This window comes from Miscanthus floridulus, chromosome 18 (assembly GCF_019320115.1).
Source record: "Miscanthus floridulus cultivar M001 chromosome 18, ASM1932011v1, whole genome shotgun sequence".
Classification (NCBI taxonomy): Eukaryota; Viridiplantae; Streptophyta; class Magnoliopsida; order Poales; family Poaceae; genus Miscanthus; species Miscanthus floridulus.
Window position 1 is genome coordinate 44,304,002 of NC_089597.1, and position 15,937 is coordinate 44,319,938.

At 42.8% G+C, this 15,937-nt stretch overlaps 3 protein-coding genes across 5 annotated transcripts; 2 read left to right on the top strand and 1 right to left on the bottom strand.

The window, feature by feature from the left end:
• Positions 1 to 489: 489 nt before the first annotated feature.
• LOC136521510 (O-fucosyltransferase 15-like) lies at positions 490 to 7,624 on the top strand. 3 transcript variants are annotated; one of them, XM_066515259.1, is made up of 10 exons: positions 490 to 969; positions 3,068 to 3,157; positions 3,279 to 3,375; positions 3,516 to 3,577; positions 3,729 to 3,817; positions 3,933 to 4,053; positions 4,147 to 4,290; positions 5,279 to 5,607; positions 5,732 to 5,972; positions 6,429 to 7,624. In XM_066515259.1, exons 1-10 carry the CDS (start codon positions 685 to 687, stop codon positions 6,738 to 6,740), a joined length of 1,770 nt encoding a protein of 589 aa, XP_066371356.1. In that variant the 5' UTR covers positions 490 to 684; the 3' UTR covers positions 6,741 to 7,624. The 3 variants fall into 3 exon arrangements, with proteins under 3 accessions (XP_066371356.1, XP_066371357.1, XP_066371358.1); XM_066515260.1 differs by lacking the exon at positions 6,429 to 7,624 and adding an exon at positions 6,284 to 6,345; XM_066515261.1 differs by having other exon boundaries at positions 885 to 969; positions 3,072 to 3,157; positions 6,429 to 7,623.
• Positions 7,625 to 8,989: 1,365 nt separating this feature from the next.
• On the top strand, positions 8,990 to 12,980 carry LOC136522054 (uncharacterized). The gene is made up of 5 exons (XM_066515843.1): positions 8,990 to 9,419; positions 10,798 to 10,922; positions 10,998 to 11,098; positions 12,057 to 12,143; positions 12,311 to 12,980. Exons 1-5 carry the CDS (start codon positions 9,085 to 9,087, stop codon positions 12,422 to 12,424), a joined length of 762 nt encoding a protein of 253 aa, XP_066371940.1. The 5' UTR covers positions 8,990 to 9,084; the 3' UTR covers positions 12,425 to 12,980.
• A 442-nt stretch (positions 12,981 to 13,422) lies between these two features.
• On the bottom strand, positions 13,423 to 15,701 carry LOC136521756 (uncharacterized). The gene is made up of 5 exons (XM_066515528.1): positions 15,576 to 15,701; positions 15,256 to 15,396; positions 14,992 to 15,099; positions 14,152 to 14,226; positions 13,423 to 13,904 (listed from the first exon to the last, which is right to left on the bottom strand). The coding sequence occupies exons 2-5, from the start codon at positions 15,387 to 15,389 to the stop codon at positions 13,673 to 13,675; spliced, it is 549 nt and encodes a 182-aa protein (XP_066371625.1). The 5' UTR covers positions 15,390 to 15,396; positions 15,576 to 15,701; the 3' UTR covers positions 13,423 to 13,672.
• Positions 15,702 to 15,937: the final 236 nt, after the last annotated feature.

Here is a 15,937-nt window from a genome sequence, read left to right on the forward strand (position 1 = left end):
TAGCAATTTCGTGTACATTTTGTAGTCCATTTCCAATACAAGTCTGATTTGAAATTGATACTTAATTCAATGCCAGCCATCCAATATCTACGTCAAACAGACCGTTAGATATATTGAACCCAATATGTTAAATTGTTGTCAGTACTCAATTAGCATGTCATGATGGCATACGGAACGGGTCAAAACACATTTGAACTAATACAAAGCCCAGAATAAATTTAGGGACCTAGAAATAAAAAAAGTATTTTGAGTCCAGGGGCAATTCTAAATTCTTGCAATTCTAAATTAGCATGTCACCGTAGAGGGACTATCCAGGATACATTCACCTCATCACCTGACAGCTGACACTTGCAATTCTAAATTCTTTCGAGTCTAGGGGCAACCAAAATCGCACGCGCGCCGCGCATGACCGAGGCCGACCGCGGCTCGCCGGCTACCCGGCTCCCTCCCTTCCTTGCCCAGTTGCCGCTCCCGCCCCCGCCCCCGACTCTCTACACCTCTGCTCCGATCTGCCGAGCTCAGGCCGCACAATCATACGAATAAAAAACTAACCTCTCCATCAAATTGCATCTTAAACTAATCGCACGGCGATCGTAGTATCCGACGAGCCACCCGGGCATCTCGTGCTCCTCTGCTCGCTTCCCACCGAACCCCCGCTTGTCGAGATCCAAATCCAGCGCCGGAATGCCCGAGGCGGCGGCACCCCCGCCGCTGCCGCTCCTGGCGGCGGCGAGCTCCCCGGCGGCCGCCGCGCTGCCGCGGGCGAGGCGGCGGCAGCAGCAGCAGCAGCGGAGGGGGTGGCGGCGCCCGCGGAGGTTGCTGGTCTGGGGCGCCCTCGTGGCCTTCTTCTTCATCATGAACTGGTGGATGTTCTCCCGACTTCAGGACCCCTCGGCGCGCCCGCACTTCCGGCTGAGGCGCCACCCGCCCCGCGCGCCCGCCACTGCCAATTCGTCGCTCTTCACTCTGGTAATGCTGTGGTTGGCCTCCTTTACTGACTGATGAGTGTCTAGTAGCTATAATCCGGTGAGGTTGATGTGATTAGTTTGCTGGGGCGAGTGATATTGATATAGGGTGATGACTCCGTAGCTACCAATTCAAAAGGTTAGCCTAGCCAAGAGAGTGGTTGTGCCATTTCTTACTTCCACTTCTGAATCTCCCTTGGTTTTTAAGTTATTTTGCGCTGGGGGAGAGCAGGAGTGTTCTTAAGCTGTGCTAATTTGTAGTCAACAGCCATAAAAATTAGTACTGCTCTATTGTTCAGTTGCAATTTTGTAATTCTACATCTAGCTTTTAATAATTTAATTCAGGCTAAGTCTCCAGTAACATTAACAAGGTCTTCAAGGCATGATATTATGATGTTATCTTGCACCTAAAGCCATACTCGCTCCATTTCAAAGTGTTGGGCGTATTAGAATAAAGGAATAATTGTCTGTTGGACATCCAAAGTGACGGTCGTTTGCTGGCGGACACCCCGTTTTGAGCAGTTTGTCAGAAGACATTCTAGTTCGGTGAAATTAGGCCACAGGACACCGTGACCCGGTTGCAGCCGGTTGAGGAGAGAGAAAATTTCGTTTTGGACATCCAGTGCCCCTAAGCCACAGTTGGGTCCGCCCCTCTCCCTCTCACTGACGCGCGGGACCCACCTGTCATCTTCTTCTTCCTCTTCTCCTCTTCTCTTCTTCCATTGGTTGAGCTCCCATCCCCACTTGTCGTGCTAGCGCCGCCCCCTTTTCCCTCACTGTGCCAGGACCACCATTGCTGAGCTCCCATCGCCCGTGCCATCACGGCCCGCTGCCGGTGCGCCCTCTGGACCCACGTGCCACCGTAGCCTGTTGCCGCCCACGCCCTGCTGCCTCACGCGCCGCCGCAGCCTCCTCATGCCCCGTAGCTGCCGCGACCTACGGCCCCACGCACAGCCGAAGTGTGCTTGCGCCTTGGTTGTTGCCGTGCACGCACAGCCCCGCCCGCACGCCCCGGCTCGGGTCCTCCATGGCTGCCGACTCTCGCGGCGGGGCCGCCGCAGGCTGACTTTGGCGCGGTCGCGACTACCAAGCTGTGTGCCCGGGCCTACCTTCAGCGCCACGTCTCCATTGCTGCGTGCGTGCTGCTCACAGGCCAGGCACCGGCGAGCTCCAAGCTCGCGGCCATGGCAGGGCTTGGCCTGAGTACGGCGACGACCTGCGGGCGTGCGAGCGGGCACGTGACCTGCGCGCGGATGGACGCGACCTGCCGCTGCGGACGCGGGCGACTTGCAGACCAGCGGGGGCGGCTGCGGACCTGCGCACGACCTGCGGGCGAACGCGGGCGGCTGCAGACCGAGGCCGCCGGCGGCGCGGCAGAGCGTGGGGGAGCGGGGCCGGAGCCAGACCCAGACCCAGGAGGCACAAGGCGTCGCCACCGGCGAGCTCCGAGCTCTGAACTCGTGGCCATGGCAGGGGCACCGGCGAGAAAGAATAGAAAGAGCCGGGGGAAGAAGAAAGGGGGCGGGTGCGGGAGGCGGAGAGGGTGGCGGGGACAAGAAACAGAAAAAAAGAGAAAGGGAGAGAGGAAGAAGAAAGCGGCAGGGGCAAGAATGTCATTTCACCGCTGTTCTCTCTCCTCAACCGGCTGCAACCGGTCCGCGGTGTCCTGTGGCCTAATTTCACTGAACCAGAGTGTCTTCTGGCAAAATGCTCCAAAGTGGGTGTCCGCTAGCAAAGGACCATTACTTTGGATGTCCGCTAGACAATTGTCCCTAGAATAAAACAAAGATAAATATGATTTTGACGTTCGATTTCTCAGAACATTTGCATGTTTAGGGCAGATGCATCAATAGATTCATACTTCACTTGTCTTTTAGTATGGTCTGGGTTTTATAGTAACTGCTAATATATTGTACAGTAAATTAATGGTCAAAGTATACCTTGAAAGACTTCCTCAAATCCTAATTTCCTTGTTAAAAGAAATGGATAGAGTACTGTATTATGATAATGTAATTCTTGGGTGCCATGGCAACCGTTGCCCGCTTTTGGTGTTTATGTACATTATTTCTAATGCATGGTTTTTATTACTGAAATGTTTTAAGGAAGAGGTGGCTGGTGCTGCTAAGGGGAAGAGGGCACATAGGGTTATGCTCACCCGGTTGCTTGCTTTGGCAGGCCATGCTTTGGCAGAGGTAACATTAATAAAGGCAGCTACATGCTCTTTACATATTCTAAACTGGCCATATATTGCACATACATGCACATTGAAATATGTGTTTGGTAATGACATAATGTGTAATGCTAATTACCTAGGCAGAGACCAGGCCTGAACCTAAGGATTTGTGGGAAGAGCCGATAAATGCTACTATGTGGAGACCGTGTTCTGACCAAAGGGATTGGAAAGCCTCAGGTAGTTGCTGATTTATATTACTTGATGTTATTGGTGTGCATTTATCTTGATAGTGGCATTTTTTTTTATATTTTTCATATTTCCCTCATATGTTTGATTCGGTGCCTTGTTTATTTAACATCTATTCTTCGTAATTGAAGAGGGAACCAATGGCTACATCATGATCAGTGCGAATGGTGGCATAAACCAGCAAAGGGTTGCGGTGAGTAGTTCAGTAATCTACTAACATTCTTAACATTGCTGGTAATCTTAGCGAATCTGCTTGGAGAAGTAATTCATTTTTTTGGTGCGTGAATTGGTTTTGCAGTTATGCCATTGATTTCAATATTCTTTTTCCTTCTTATGTTTAACAGATTTGTAATGCAGTTACAATCTCACGGTTGCTCAATGCAACTCTTGTTCTCCCGAAATTCTTGTACAGTAATGTGTGGCTGGACAAAAGGTACACTGTTTTGTTTGAAATACAACTCTGTCTTACGTTTAATGTTTCAGATAGCTTATTTCAATAACTGATTATTATATTCTCCATAAATGACAAATTGAGTTCAATATCTTAGTCAGTTTGGCGATATATATCAGGAGGATTATTTTATCAAATATCTGAAATCTGATATTCAGATTGTAAAGGATCTTCCAGCAGAGCTGCAGTCATTAGACTTGGAGGCGATCGGTAGCCTTGTGAGTAACTAATCTCAGTTTTGTCAGTTATAGAAAGTACATTGGTAGAAAGATGAACTTGTAATTCATTATTGTTGAACTTTTCCTCTGCAGGTTAATGATACAGATGTCATGAAAGAGGCAAAGCCCAGTTTATACATGAAAAAAATACTGCCAATTTTACTGAGAAACAGAGTTGTTCATTTTATAGGATTTGGCAATCGCTTATCTTTTGACCCTATACCTTCTGACCTTCAGGTATTACTCCAACTAGTCACGTGACGTAAGTTCATTTTGGACACTGAAATGTTCTCTTTAACATTATTTGGGTTGCCAATCTATTTGTGATATATCTGTATAATCTAATAAAATTGTGACAGTAGGAAAGTATTTTCTGAGACAAATCTACTATGCAGTAGCATTATTGACCTATTTATGTATTCATAAAGATATTGTTTGTCATTAAAAAAATATTCAACTGCACCTGTTCCAGACTTCTAGTACACTCTTTACAGTCTTACTCCCTCCGTCCCAAAATAAGTCTCCATCTCGCATTTCGAGGAGTCAACCAATCTCTACTTTAACTAAGTTAATAGAAAATAGTATCAAAATTTGTATCTCCAAAATCCAAATAGGTTTACTATGAAAATATATGATGTAATTAACCTAATGATGTTTATCTGGTATCACAATTATTAGTAATTTTTTTGTATATATTCGGTCAAAATTGAGATTGTTCGACACCTTCAAATGCGAGATGGAGACTTATTTTGGGACGGCAGGAGTACTTTTTACTGGAGTTGCCATATTGTGCTGATTGCTACCAATACCATTTATCCGCATATCAGAGTTTGTTAATTTTCTTGAATTGTTTCCCACTATGATGTGTTTACACTCTTACTGAGATAGGAAATTGTTATTTTGGTATCATTGTTTAGAATCATGTAGTACTCTAGTGTAAATTACTTGATGATCTGTCAAGATATGATTATTTGACACTAAACTCTATGATGCATTTACACTTTTACTGGGATGGGAAATGGTTATTTTTGCATCAGTGTTATAGAATCCTTTAGTACTCTAGTCTAACTTATATGATGAACTGTCAAGATATGAATGACTCAGCTGATAGTACTACACATGAATATTGGTTACTGTGCTGCTGTTTTCTTCTCTTTGTTCTGTTCCTCACATAAGGGGAAAAAAATCAAGTGCATGCTCTGACTGTATGGGTACTGTTCCACAGAGATTGCGATGCAGATGTAATTTTCATGCTCTTCGCTTTGTACACAAAATTCAAGAAACTGGTGCAGTTCTTGTAGAGAGGTTGCATGGCCATAGGGCCTCTTCGTCGCCTTTGAAGGATAATCTTTTAGGCCAGTTTGCCATCAAGTCTGACCCCAGTGCGAACAAGAGTGATGCATCCAAATATCTGGCTGTTCATCTCCGGTTTGAGATTGATATGGTTGCATACTCATTGTGTTACTTTGGTGGTGGCAAAGATGAGGAAGACGAACTAGAAGCTTATCGCCAAATTCACTTTCCTGTTCTGTCAGAACTCAAGAAGACGACAAAGTATGTTTGCAGTTCTACATTGCATGACAATAAACCCTAATAAACAAAAATAGCATCCTAATATTGATCTGTTGCTGCCTATTTTTCATCAATGAGCATTTCTGACAGAACCGTACCTTGTTAGGTTGCCCTCTGCTGCTTTCTTACGGTCTGAAGGCAAATGCCCCCTTGCACCTGAAGAGGCTGTGCTTATGCTTGCCGCTATTGGTTTCAAGCGCAGCACAAATATATACATTGCAGGCGCTGAAATTTATGGAGGGAAGGATAGGATGGCTGCCATAAGTCGTCTTTATCCTGCTTTAGTAACTAAAGAAACCCTTCTGTCTCCATCAGAGCTTGAACCATTTAGGAACTTCTCATCTCAGGTAAATTTCCGCGAGATATCTCATGTGATCTCTTGCATGATTTAGGTAGAAAAGATATATATACAGTGTTAGCATGTAAAAACATATAAAATAAGCACCCAAACACAAAATTCAGGTAGTAGCTACCTGATTATTTGTTTGCAGATTGACTGAATAGATTATTTCCTCAAACTGTTGTCACATACATAGAGGTTAAAACATGAAATGTCAGGAAGTGCTAATTTTATTTTCTGCTCTCAATTTAGAGGTAATTCATGTGGGCAGCAAACCAGTAACAGAAGTGCTAATTTTGTTTTCTGCTCTCAATTTAGAGTTTCATATGAGCAGCAAACCAGTAACCACATGAGTGACATGAAGGATAAGAAAATGGTTGTGACATTTGCTAATTTACACAGTATCTTGTGAACTATGGCTACGCTTAATTGAATAATTTCTTTGTGCTCCTCTGATTTGCAGTTGGCAGCCCTGGACTTCATTGCATGTGCAGCTGCCGATGCATTTGCTATGACTGACCCAGGAAGTCAATTCTCTTCTCTTGTTCAAGGTTACCGCATGTACTATGGTGGTGGGGACCTTCCCACAATAAGGCCAAACAAGCGCCGGCTAGCCAGCATACTTGTGAAGAATGCCACGATTGAGTGGAATGAATTTGAAAGTAGAGTAAGAAAACTCATACAGCAAACTAAGCAAGTTCATGAGAGGCCTGTTGCAAGAAGCATATTTAGACATCCACGAAGTCCAGAATGCATGTGCAGAACAGAGCACTAAGATTTTTGATAGTTTCTTGTGTCTATACCAATACTTCTTTTTCAGAAGAAAGACTACCAATGATATAAGACTATACCAATGAGATCGCCAAAGGTAGTTCTTTTGTGCTTCGGCTGAAATATGGATATCTCTCTTGCCCTTGAACTACTTTGGAATCAAACTGTAAAAAAGAAAATACAGTGATTGAGTTCTTGTTTGTATCAGAGAAGCAATATAGCTGACTAGCTCATCCATTCTCTTACTGCCATGATCTACTGCTAGGCATCATGTTGGATTTGGAGTATTTGGCAGAATTTTGTCTCATGTTTGATGGAAGAAGTAGACCAGGGACTAAATTTTGCATCTGGACAACAATGCTGCCATATTTTAGATTGGGGTCAGCTGAATCATTCTGACTGAAGGTGCATCATTTGCAGCTGACTCTGGTGACCGAACTGAGCAACAACATTCTTATTGTTGCTATTGCTATCGTGCCTCAATTCTACTCGGGTTACCATTCAACAAATCATGCTGCCAGAGTTCTGCAACCGTGTATTGCCATCTCCATTGTTGCTATTGTGCGATGGAGCCAGGTGGCATATTGATTCCTTTTTTTACCATTCTTTTGTTCATTGTACCATAAGAGACGTATATAGTTAGGTTATAAGTTTATGTCAACTGAAAGCTTTCATTATCAGTGAGAGAAATGTTCCTTTTTGTGCATGCTTTATATGTGCTCATCCAAGGGCACTCTTGTATATTAATGTTTTGACTATTTTCTTGGGTTTCCAAATTTTCTCTTGCAATGCCCTGAAACTGCGAATGAACTCGGTCAGATTTGTGATTCGCAGTGTGATGTTAGAACCACCTGATGTCTGGTGTTGTGATGAATGTTATTGGAAGGCATTTTGTATGGAGACCTTTGGATTGATAGTTACAGTTCTTATCTGAAATAGAGCCCTGGCCAGAGAGTCAATATTTGACGTGTTCCATACTTCATGCCTACTCTTGCATAACTCATGATGCTTAGATAGTTGAAGAAGCCATACTTCATGCTCATTAATCTATAGATAGTCAGCTTATTCGCTTGTTGGTTTTAGCCAGTGTTTATCAGCCAGCCAACATTGTTTTCCTCTCACAACAAACCAGCACCAGCCGGGCTTATCAGCTCAGAAACCAATCAGCGAACAGGCTGAGTATCATAAGATGAGCATAGTTGACTGTTGTGTCAAATGGACTTGTTGACCAAGGCAAAGAAACTGGTAATGCAGTCTTGCAGAAAGGTAAGGGGTCTTCAGCTGGAACGACTTGCTTCCCAAGACATATGGTTAGACACACTTCTCTTTATTTTGTTCCTTTTCTTGTTTCTGAATTTCCTTTCAGGAGTTGCAGTTTTGTTTTGGAGAATACGTTTAAAATGTACACGTGCAGGTGCAGCACACACAAGTACACAACACTCGCACGAACCTAACTAGAGGCACAAGGCCTTGTGTAAGGGCCTTTTTATCCATCAACACTAAAAAAAATAGCTAAATTATTTATGTTGGACTGCTAACTATTAGTTCCATTAGTTAGTTTAGAGTTGCTATAATAGTTTATATGTGTTTTTAACTCACTATCCAACCAATTATTAAAAAATGGATCCAAACGATCTCTTGTATGTAAACAAATGGCAAGAACTTGATTTCATCAAAGAAAAGCACAATATCTCTATAATCATGCTCGAATCTCCTTTTTCCTCTTGGAATTTTTATATAAAATTCTTATGGTGTATATAAACAAATGGTCCAATGTGTTTCCTTTCGAGCTTTCAATCATCTAAATAATTTTGTTTGTCAAAGTTCGAGCAGTTTTCTAAGAATCTGTTTTAATGTGAAACCTTGTGGTTGTGGTACAAAGGGAGCCCTTTATTATTGGCAATTACATTGTCACGTGATAGATGGACTATACAGAAATTACTATTATCGCAAAAATCCCTAATTGGGACACTTATATTGTTAATAACTAAATATAGACCTTCACGCCGTTGAATTTAAACTCGAGAGAAGTAGAGGATGACACAAAAGAAAACAAGGAAACAAAATGAAAATAAGCAGCTGCAACCTGCAATGCAAGCCTGCAGCGGCAAAGATACAGTCATACAAACACGCTACCCTCCACGTCACTCCTGATGTTCACTGCCGCCGTGTCCCTCGACTCGAGCGATCACCCAGCTACAAAAGCACCCACACGCCACCCCTGCCTTTCTCAATCGGGAAAGAAGTCAAAAACCCAAATCCACACCTCGCCGCAGACCACATGCTGTCCTGCTCGATCAAGGCTGCGCCCGCCCGAACCTCCGGTCCCGCCCAACGCGCCGCCGTCCATGAGCTTCCTCGCCGGCCGCCTCGCTGCCAAGGAGGGCGCGTACTTCCTCCAGGAGTCAAAGAGCGCCGTCGGCCGCCTCGCGGAGAAGCTCCCGCCGTCCGCTTCGGCGCCCGGGGGTGCGTCGGCGCAGCCCTCCCCCGAAGTGCTGCCGGAGACCCTCCACCACTCCGTGCCCATCAAGGGGACGCCGCCTCCGGCCGAAGCCTCCCTCTCCGCGTCCTCCCACTGGGCCCTCCCGCCGGGCGGCGCCGAGGCTGTGGGCTTGCACCCCGACGCGCTCAACCCGCTCCGCTCCTACGTCTCGCTGCCGCAGGCCACCTTCGGCCCCAAAAGGTAGTACGCTCCTCCCCACTCGTGCCTTTTCCCGAATTTGAAATTCGTCGTTCGGAGTAGTTTTCTGAGTTCTGGCATTCCGGGTGCTCGCGTTCACGCGTATGTACCGAACTGATTAATTTTGTACCCGATTGTCCATGCATCATGCTTGGAACTTGGATACACGCTCAAGCAGTTCTTCAATTGAGGATATCAGAAAAAAAATTCTGGAGCAACATTATGCACAATGCAGTGTAAACAGGCTTTTGCTTTCGTATGGAAATGATTTTCAAATAGATTTATACCATCGGATGCACTGATCTATATGCTATCTGGTATGGGCCAGTTCAGAATATATAATTCGATATCTATTGGTTACATGTCCAACATGTGTGATTACAGCAGAAAACTACACTACACGAATTTGCTAATTGCTATATTCAAAGAAAGTTAGTATTAACATTGATTAAAGCAGCTATTCATCACGAGCACAGGTCTCAGTTAGAAAAGGCGTTTTCATTTGTTAGTCTAATACAGCTATAGGGATTTTAAGTACTCTCTTCGTTTCAAATTATAAGACGTCGTTGTTTTTACTATGCATATAGGCATATTGTATATCTAAGTGCATAGCAAAAGCTATGAATCTAGAAAAGTCAAAACGTCTTATAATTTGAAATGGAGTACTTCAGATTATATCTGAATTTAACATATTTTTTTAATAAAAAAAACTTGACCATGGAGAGAAGACATCCTGGCTGGTTGTCTTGAATCTTGAGCGAGGGAATGCTGAACCCTGGCTAGCTGGAAAACTTGCTGAAACCTGTTCTCAGGGACAGGGAGGTAACCATGCAACCTCTGAGCACTGGGATTCGAGGTTGGTTGGGCAGCCTCTCTGCTGGAGGCTGTTCTAACTGAGCTATCACTTGTTTCTCAACCTGATTATAACTTCGAAGGGTACCGCACTTCTGAATTATCTGGTGTATCAATTGAGTTGTTATCTTTCAAGCAAGAAACCAGACACACTGTTACACTCCTATATCTGCCTTTAAAATCATGAATATGAGGGGTAATGCTCTTCTATAAGTTGTGTTTTCCCACACCTGTCTGCTTATAAATTCTTAAGTGAGGAGATGCAAAATATTTATAACTTAGATATAATGCTGATCAATATCAGAGGATGTTACACAGATGCATATAACAGCTGAAGCTTGGATGCTAACTCGTGGATGACTCTTATTTTTTACCATGTGCTGCTACAGGATCTGTAAAGAAACATTTTCTAATGTATATCATTGAAGTATTTGTTGTAGTTCCAAATTGATATGTATGTATTTCTTATGCTCATGCATCCTGTGACCTACTTGTGTTTTCACTTGCTTTTGTATGTTCTTTTTTCCAGATGGCAGCTTCCGAATGAACAACCTAACTACTTGGCGTCAACAGCCAATGAAAGGTGGCGAGATAGGACCCCACCTCCCATGGACCCTGAGAAGTTGAAAGCCGTAATTGCTGGATACTCACAGAGTATATTTTCTTGCCTAAAAAAATTGAGTTCAAGTGTTCTTGAAGATCTTCTGTTCTTATTTTGGATTGTTACAGTTGGGAAGGCATTCATTGCTGCAACCTTTTTGGTGTTTGGAGGAGCAACAGCTGTGATGTTGTACACAGCAGATAAGCTACAGTTGCATTCAATAAGTCATGTAATCTGAACTACATATCTGAGGGAATGTAGGACCTTTTAATGAAAAGAAAAGTACAATGTGCCAGAATTTAAATAATAATGCTAAGCTTGTGCCTAGAGGGTAGAGCATGCTCTTCATTTGCTTTGTGTAAACCCAATGAGTTGTGTCCGGGTTTTGTCGTTGTTTATTCATTGTTATCTCTTGATTCCTAGTTACTTCTTTTGTCTTTCTATCTTTAGTTCTTGAATGCTGCTCTCTTCATTTTGAAATTGCTGATTTGTATGGTTCTCACTATGCTACAAACTTTCGTTGCACAGGGATGAGAAAAATGGGTCCTAGCATTCTTTAGTGATCCATAATCATGCAGAGTCAATGTGGAACTTTTTTATTATTTAATCCTATAAGTAACATCCTCCTTGCCACTCTGAATGGCAATAGGGCATAGGAGCCCTTGCTAGACTGTTCTGTTTGCCACTCAACCATGGAAAGCGAAATTCAGTTTAAAAATAAGGTCTGAGCTATCTGCGGAACAGCAAAGTTCTGTGCCACCAATGGGGCCCTAGCTAACAAATTCATGTTGGAAATAGTTTGCCTAGGAGTTTATTGTTGAAATAAGCTGTGGATATATTTATGTGATGAAACTTTGGATGTTAGCCTTGAGGCTGTCAAGGGGTTCTTAAGTTCAATGGTAGTGATATTAGTCTCAAAAATTGGAAATTTGAAATAATATGGTTTCACATGGATAATGCAATGATAAATCAAGTTTCTCCTTTGCCATTATACTTGTATGAACTAGCCAAATTGGATTTCTTTCGTCTCGTGGGCAAAACATATTATTTAACAAACTCTTGAACATTTTATATTAACTCAATCCTTAATAGGAGGAGCAATGAAGAAGATGAAACCTCCTGTATTCAGGATAAAAAATCCAAGTGTCAAGTAGCCCCTCTGAAACAACTCTTGTTTCTCCTTTCAGGTAGATGACGTGAAAACCAAAGGAAAAGATGCACTGCAGCCACGAGCTGATATGATTAAAGAACAAATAGCTCCATTGAGAAGCTGGGTAAGTGAACTTCTGCTATTCTTGTTCTGGCTAAACAATTGCTTATTGTATTTCCCTTCAGCACATTGCCCTTCAGTTTTGTTCAAGTTTGCTTTGGGGCTGTCAGCTGTGGACTATTGTGGGTCTGTGACAATATTGACTTACCATTCCATGTATTGTAACTGCAGGCTGAAGAAATGTCCCGAAAATGTCATTTCGAAGGCGATAAAGAAGCAATGGAGAAGTCTGTCATCATTAGAGAGCTTTCAAGAGCTCTGGGCTCCAGGACTACCCCTAGTTGATCAACAATGACAGACGGCTGCTGTAAATCCACCATTATCAAGTCATCCACTTTGTTGTATGCGTCGTTATCGTTTTCCATATGTTTGTGTATAGGAAACAGTACATCCTGAGATATATTGACCAAACTGAATCGATATGTACAATATTGATAGTTTGGGCTTTCTGATAGAGGAGATTGGGATCCAAGTCCACATAATACCCGGGGCAGCACCCTTACCGGAACAGACTCTGAAATGATAAGAAATGAGGTGTTTGGCTTTCGATGAAGCCTGGAATTTGTGAAACTATTGTTTCGTAAGCTCAATTACAGGGTGTGGGAACACAAAAATGGTCATGGTGGTCCCTTATGCAGGGTACAAGCTTTCAAGTTTGAATCAGCATCTGACCGCACGGACGTGTCTGAACTGCCTGTTTTGTGGCATAAGATTTAAAGTTCGGTGGCATAATTGGAATCCTGTAGGACCGAAGATATGGTTTCATTCTGTAAGGCAAAGCTCCCTGCATTGTACTTTATAATTGTGATAATCCTTATAAACTCAAAATTAAAGTTTACAATTAGTGTTGTACCGTCAAAGGCGTATATAGCAGTGTTGCAAGTTCACGTCAATTGCCAAATCTTTCACTATCAGTTTGCGCAAGGGGAAACTTGTATATTCATGTTTTGTTAGTTGTTACAGTGCTTCTCAGGGGATTATTTTCTTTGTTTTCCTTGTTTTTTTTATCAATGCCCGCGAAAGTGTGAATTAAAGTCAGTCTGTTCAGAAATCAATCTGTCGTGCACGTGCAGTGCGATGTTCAGAAATCAGAACCACCTTACTATGGCCTTTTATTTGTTAGGATAGGAAAACACTGCCTAGGACTCAAAGCCTATGGCAGTAACAGCCAGCGTTGCTGCTGCCCTTATCAAGGATCTATTGAAATGGTGGCACTAAATTAATCTCTAGACGTAATAATGCCGGCAAGCACAAATGCACTGCAGAATGAAGCATGGTGCAGGAAATTCAGACTATGGGGAAATCCGGGTAAACCCCGTGACGTATCATAAACACGCTCTTTAACAAAGATAATTGCACAACTACATCAGATATAAATTATAATGTGCCTTCAGCCAACCACAAAATTGCATCACATCTGCAATGCAAATGCCCTGCAGAAAACAACCGCCGCAGATTTTGTTCAGAAAAAGCCATATGTGAGTGGCCTAAGATTAAACTGATGGGCACAGAAATTTCTGCAGAATGATTTTCTCAGAACATTGCATCAAAATCATCCAATGCATCATTGTACTCCATGACCTTCCTCTTGATCTTTGAGGAATCCACCCAAGTGATGAAGTCCTCCATGTTTCTGGTCACAAGAAAGGCTGGATCTGTGACTGTCTCTGGACCGACCCGCACATGCCCCTGTTCGATGTATGTCACAGCCTCTTTAAGGTGCTCTGCAAACTTGAGCTTCACCATAACTGACGCAAGTCTCCGCCTGCAATAATTGAGTAATAAACAAGGTAAACAGAACTGCATATGTCATATTGTTTCCTACTTTGTTCTACTATTACCATACAAGCGGTTAGCAAAATGAATAGTAGGATATATACTCTACCACAGAGTCACAGACCTCTTAGTCAAGAAAAAACACTTGAACTGAAGTAAGATGACCAATAGAATGTAACATCCTACAAAGGAAAACAAACACTCTAGGGAGGAGAGACAGAGAGGGAGGGAGAGACCTGCAGAAGGCGCTCACTGAAAGTTTCTCACACTTTATCAAGCTCTCTTTTGTTGAAATTACACCCATATTATACCTGAAATTTACGTAGCTCCATCAGACCAAAAAAATAAGCATGGCAAAAAAACACCAGAATACTGGAGATCCCATGAGTATGACATTATATGATTATGATTTAGTCAAAATGAAATAGGTATAGATCTCAGCGACTAAGTCAAGAAAACAACATCATAGTATGTTTCGTGACCCATGCTAGAGAGTCTGGAAATGAGAATAATGGTTTTTGAAAAAAAAAATCAATCAATTGCCATGCTCAGAGAACAAGCACTAGTACAGATGATGGCCAATGGCAATCAAGCCCAATGCAGATGTAAAAAATGTTGATAGTACTACCACAAGTGAAGCTCAATATTGGATTGTATGACCAAACATAGGGAGAATAAAAGATAATTAGAATAACATGATTTCAGATATCCAAGCAATCTTTGCACATTTACACTGCAGGAAGTTCTGAGCAACTAGTCAATCAATTCAATTTCACATGAAAAACGCAGGACTCAAGAATGCAATTCATAAAATTATCCCATATATGAGAGGTAGTAAAGGAGATAGTAGTCTAGTTGGACTATATATGCCCTTCCTTGACACACTACATACAGGTACAGGTGAAGCTCATACTGTTAACTCTACAAGCAGTCAACGATACAATCAATAGCTACACAGGAGGCGAAATTGTAAGGTTTTGTACTTGATTATGTAACCTTAATAGTCCAGCTCAAAATTTACATAATCAATGGTATATACAATCTAACGATCAAGTAAAGTGGACTAGCAGTCTTACAGCTTATCGAGAAGCATGTCTGACATCTCGATTCTGAAAGGGTCTCTTGGGTCCATCTGCTTTATGATGTTAACAAGCTTTTGCACCATTAAGCATATCCCGTTGTACCTGCCACCCGACAGTCAGAGATTTTCAGTGTATCCTTGATCAAAGCTTCGTTTAGAGATCAACACAAAGCAATCCTACTACTGATTCAATACAAACTACAGAGCTGATTAAACAGGCAAGCAGGAGACAGCGGGGATAGGGAAAAAAAAACCCCACTTCTTGTAGTCGTCCCTCTCGACGAGGCCGTAGCGCTGTGTGACGAGCGCCTCGCGGTGGCCGCCCTCCCTCTTGTACTCCAAGAAATTGGTCCTCTTGAGAAGCTTCTGCTCATGGAACTTGAGCTTCCTCATCACTCAACTTCACGCAGCCAGGGGCGGATCCAGTAAAGGGACATGGGTGTACACATGTACACCCAATAATTTTTGCAAAAACTTCGAAGTTAGGAGGCTTGTCAAATAGCTAAATAGCTTTAGGTTAGGGTTTCGGTGCTCAGATTCGCACAGCATAAGGGAAGGGAAGAGAAGGGGTGGGAGTACCTGGTGGGTGCTCTTCGCCGGCGAAGAGACCAACGAAATCCTCAGCACCAGGCCTAGGGCGGCGGCGGCGGCCCAACAATCGTCTGAGAGCGATAGGGTAGCGGGGGGCGTCTTGTGGCCCGTTTTTCAGTTTCTTTAAAAATTTCTGTTTTTTATTTTTCTTTCTCTCTCTTTTAATTTTTTTATTCTTGTTGACTTCGTATCTATTCCCTTTGTTGGACACTATAGTACAACATTTGTTTTAAACAACATAACAGAAATTTTATATCTATTCTCTTCATTGGACACTACCAATGGCTAGTAAATATATATAATACATTGTAAATAAGTAAATGGAACCTTTTATATTTTATTAAGGTTGA